Source organism: Pterocles gutturalis, unplaced genomic scaffold (genome assembly GCF_000699245.1).
Source record: "Pterocles gutturalis isolate BGI_N339 unplaced genomic scaffold, ASM69924v1 scaffold2526, whole genome shotgun sequence".
NCBI classification, from domain to species: Eukaryota; Metazoa; Chordata; class Aves; order Pterocliformes; family Pteroclidae; genus Pterocles; species Pterocles gutturalis.
The window spans coordinates 48,068-52,126 of record NW_010100026.1 but is presented as its reverse complement, the minus strand read 5'-3'; the positions used below and the strand labels follow the sequence as shown (position 1 = coordinate 52,126).

At 44.0% G+C, this 4,059-nt stretch overlaps 1 protein-coding gene across 1 annotated transcript in view; it reads left to right on the top strand.

The window, feature by feature from the left end:
* Window positions 1-4,059, top strand: part of RNF150 (ring finger protein 150) — a gene marked incomplete at its 5' end in the record, with an annotated part of 46,219 nt that overhangs the window by 3,466 nt on the left and 38,694 nt on the right. Inside the window, one exon of the mRNA XM_010078009.1 lies at window positions 3,922-3,993. Within this exon, the coding sequence (XP_010076311.1) occupies window positions 3,922-3,993 (72 nt within the window). The remainder of the gene's footprint in view (window positions 1-3,921; window positions 3,994-4,059) is intronic.

Here is a 4,059-nt window from a genome sequence, read left to right as displayed (position 1 = left end):
CTCTTCCTCGCCATATGTGCAAAATCCAGGTTCATGTGGCAGGAGGAAGACACAGCTCACTCCAGTTAGGTGCCTGATTTTGATGAGTGGAGAGTCAGGACTTTAAGGATTGTCACTGAATGCCCTGGCCTGTTTGTCCCAGCTTGGCTGGGAATTTCTGCAGCAGAGCACAAAACAGTCTTCTGTTATGGGCTTGTGCACCTGCAGCCGGGGTGTGAGCTACAGATATGGTTAGATTTCAAATTTTATTTTAATACATGTAAATTTTAAGAGTATCTCTAGCACAGACAACTGTAGAGTACATGTAAAAATAGAAAGTAGGTAGTAATATCCAAGGTCTCCTCTTTTTTTCCCATGTAACAAGATGTCCAGGAAGTAGGTGGTTGCCCTAGTGATAGGCCCTTTTGATATGAGAAGGATAAATTTGCGTAAGGAAAGCATATGCAATCTGCTTCCTCAGCGGCTTGTTCCTGGAGCCTTCCTGAAGATGAGAGAGTTTCTCTGTGAAAGACTGCGGGAATTGTTTGCATCAGGAGACATCAGGTTGCAGGGCTAATTGTAAGCTGTTTGGAATTATATGACAAGTTAAGTCCTGGAGATAATTCAGCAAAATGTGACTTGCTGTCTCAGCCCTGTGACAGCCAGGACACAGACTTTAGAAAAAAACCAGCCAGCCCTGTCAGTGTGTCAGATTTCATATTTCACCAGGAACAGTGGAGTTCTCTTTCTGTCATCTGTGAGATGGGAAGATGGCGAGGGCATGATGTTTAAGTGCCGGACCTGTTGGCAGGATTTCTTCCATGTCATTTCTTCCCATTGGTTTCTTGTTAAGAAGAAGTTTTGTGTAAAATCAGTTTGAAACCAGGTGAGCTCCGTGAGTTTTGCAGCATAGTGAAAGCTGAAGGGGGGAGTGGTCTCACGGGGGCAGCGGAGGGTCCTGTGCGTCCTGGGTTAATCTCCGGGGAAGGATCTGCCTTAGTGTGTGACTGGCAGCATGTACAGGGTCAGGCAGTTCTCTGAGAAGGAAGACTGCTGGATGTGGCTTCGAATGAGACTTTTGGGCCATTGAATAGAGACATCATCTCTGAAGCAATCTTGGGAAGATGCTTCCCATGATGGAGTCCGTGAATGTGATCTGTGGTACAGACGTGTCCGATACCTCATCCTGATGGTGTGCTTCATTCTGCACGAGGCACAAGGCGATCTTCTCCCTGCAAAGGTGATAGTTTAGTAGAGCCATTAAGAGAGAAGCACTTACTGTAATTTCTGTTCCACAGCATCTGTGGTCATTTACTTCCTCAGGAACAGACAAGTGATGCTTTCTAGGCTGCTGTCCTTTCTTTTTAACTCGTATCGCTATCTCCACAAGACCACTGCATCTGATATGCTTAACTCCTTCCAGTCCTGTACTGGGTGTTGCAGCCTTGCTAATGAGATTATGGGATTTATGATTACAAATCTGAGCCTCACTTTAAACGCTTAAACTATTGTAATGCCTCTTGTCTTTTAGGGGAAATAATTGATTAGTGGTAGTGTGCCTCTTGTTCAAATAGAAGAATCCTTTGAAAGTATGACTTTACTCCAAGATATTCCTGTTCTTTCAAAACTAAATTATTCTCATTTGTGTGTAAGTCATGAACTTGTCTATTTAAGATAGATAAGAGAAAGCAAACATGAAAACAAGGAGATCAAAGATGTACATGAGTCTTTAATCTTGTCCTTTCCCCTTGAAAAACGTGCAACAAAGAACTGAGACATTTCATTAGTTTAAGTAATAATAATGATAAAAAGGAATCCCAAGCAATTCCTGAAGCAGGACGTAATGGCTCTTGTCTTGCTGAATGTTATCAGTCTGTCTTTGATTTCCATTGAAGAAACAAATAGCTGGCAAGAAATGTTTCCAGCTCTCATCTGATCCCTTCATTTAAGGGAGTCCGTGAGAAAAAATGTGCCACAGAAAAGATGTTGTGTAACTACAAGATATTCCCTCACATGTAATAATTAGCTATGCTGGAAAGCTCATATGTAAATCTCGTACGAGAGCCAAGGTTCACCTCTTTAGCCAGATCTGAAATTGCGCTCTGCTTTCAGTATCACATGCATTTTGTCAGTCTTCCATGTCTTTCCAATCCAATAAGCTTACTCTCTAAATTCAATTCAGTGATTTTAATTGGGTCTGAAGAACAAAGTGGTAATTTATTAATCGTATCTGTATGGTGATTAGGTCCCAATTTACAAACTCCATCCAGCTTCCTGCCATTTTTGGCTTCATGCTCTTGCCCCCCTCCAGCTGGAAACCCTTCCCGCTGACAGGCCCCTCTGAACTCTGGCGCAGGCGGTGTTCCCAGCCCCAAGAGTTGAATGTCTTCTGAGTCACCAGAGCTCCTAAGTCTCCCTCCTGCCTAACAGCACATGGCTGGAAACATGGATGGGGAGGGGAGGTGGAGAGATGAGTTCAAGTCATTTATTGGTGGCAAATGGGGATGCAGGGAGAGTCCCCAGTGTGGTCTGGGGACAGGAGCACACGACGTCTGAGGCAACTCGGCATGCTAAGCCGGGAGGGGAGCAGAGGAGGAGGAAGGGCTCTCCTTGCAGCCTTTAGCTGTGTAGCAGCTGGCTGGAGAGGAGGCAGAGTCAGACTCGTCTTGGAGGTGCACCGAAAAGGACAAGGGTAATGGACACAAATTGCGAAAAGGGAAATTCTGTTTGTATATCTAAAAAAAAAATATGGCTGTGAGAGCAGTTAAGCACTGGAACAAATTATCCACAGAGGTTGTGAAATCTCCCTTCCTGGACATATTCAAATCTTGACTGGACACAGCTCTGACTTTGAAGTTGACTCAGCTTTAGCAGGAGGTGGGACTACATGACCTCTCAAAGACCTTTGCAGCCTGTGATTCTGTCTCTAGATTGCTTCGTTTTCAGGTTACACAAGGGAACAGACAAGTCTTTGGAGCACTGATCCAGGCACAGGGTGCAGAGGTGGCTCTGCTGAGCAGTGACTGTATGAACTGCCCCGTCATGTTCTCAGCCTCTTGCAAGAAACAGGCATCTCCATCTCCAGCTTTTGAGAACAGGGGGGTTTGCGTAGAGCTGTCATTACATACTTTAGTCCTGAGTGGCTGTGACCCTGCCAGCACAGTAACAGTGTTCCAGAAATATGGGAGAACAGTCAGAAACATCATGTGATAAGCAGTTCGTGGTCTACTGGAGGGAAAGATAGAAAGGCAAAGAAGCAGCAAATGGTTATGTATGGATAGGGCGTTACTGTGGGACTATATAGTGCTTTGCCTGGAAGAAACTGCAGGTGCTTTAGCTTAATTTTTATACCTTGCATTGCTCCTGTAAAGTAGGCAACTCTGTATTGCAGGAAAAGAGAACAGCAGAGATGATTCACGTTTTTCATGGTTAACAAATGAACTGCTCACTTTCGACACTTACATCTTGATGAAGATCTTGAACTAGTACTGGAACAATGTAAAAATAAAGGCTTCCTCGGTCCAGTGTTCACTCTGCTTACCAGCCAAGGCCTCATTTAATAATGTATTTTTTACAAGTGTCATTAAAAAAAGAGAGGGAAGAAGAAGGATACCCAAATAGTGAACTTGTTAACATGCATTGCTACTCACTGGAATAGTAGAAGTGCTGTAGTGTGGCATCATGACGGGCTTATGTGCGGTCACCACTGAAACTCCATTAGAGTGACTTTGCCTCACTGGCCCTGGGTTACCAGCAAGCCTAGAATACCTGCTGTGCCTTTCTTCTGAATAACAGCATGACTGACCTCATCTGTTTATATCTGTAGAGAACTGTCCTGTTTCATGTACAGTCACTTCAGATTATTAAGAAGCCTAGGGAGAAAAGGTGATGATTTCTGCATGAAGAGATACTCTTTGCTTAAGAGCAAATTTTGTGTTACAGCGCCGGCTTGGAGATGCTGCAAAGAAAGCAATCAGCAAGCTGCAAGTCAGAACAATCAGGAAAGGTGATAAGGTAATTTTTCAAATTGCTCATTATCAAACGAAACTCTGTACTGAGGATTCCTTCAGACCACTGGGA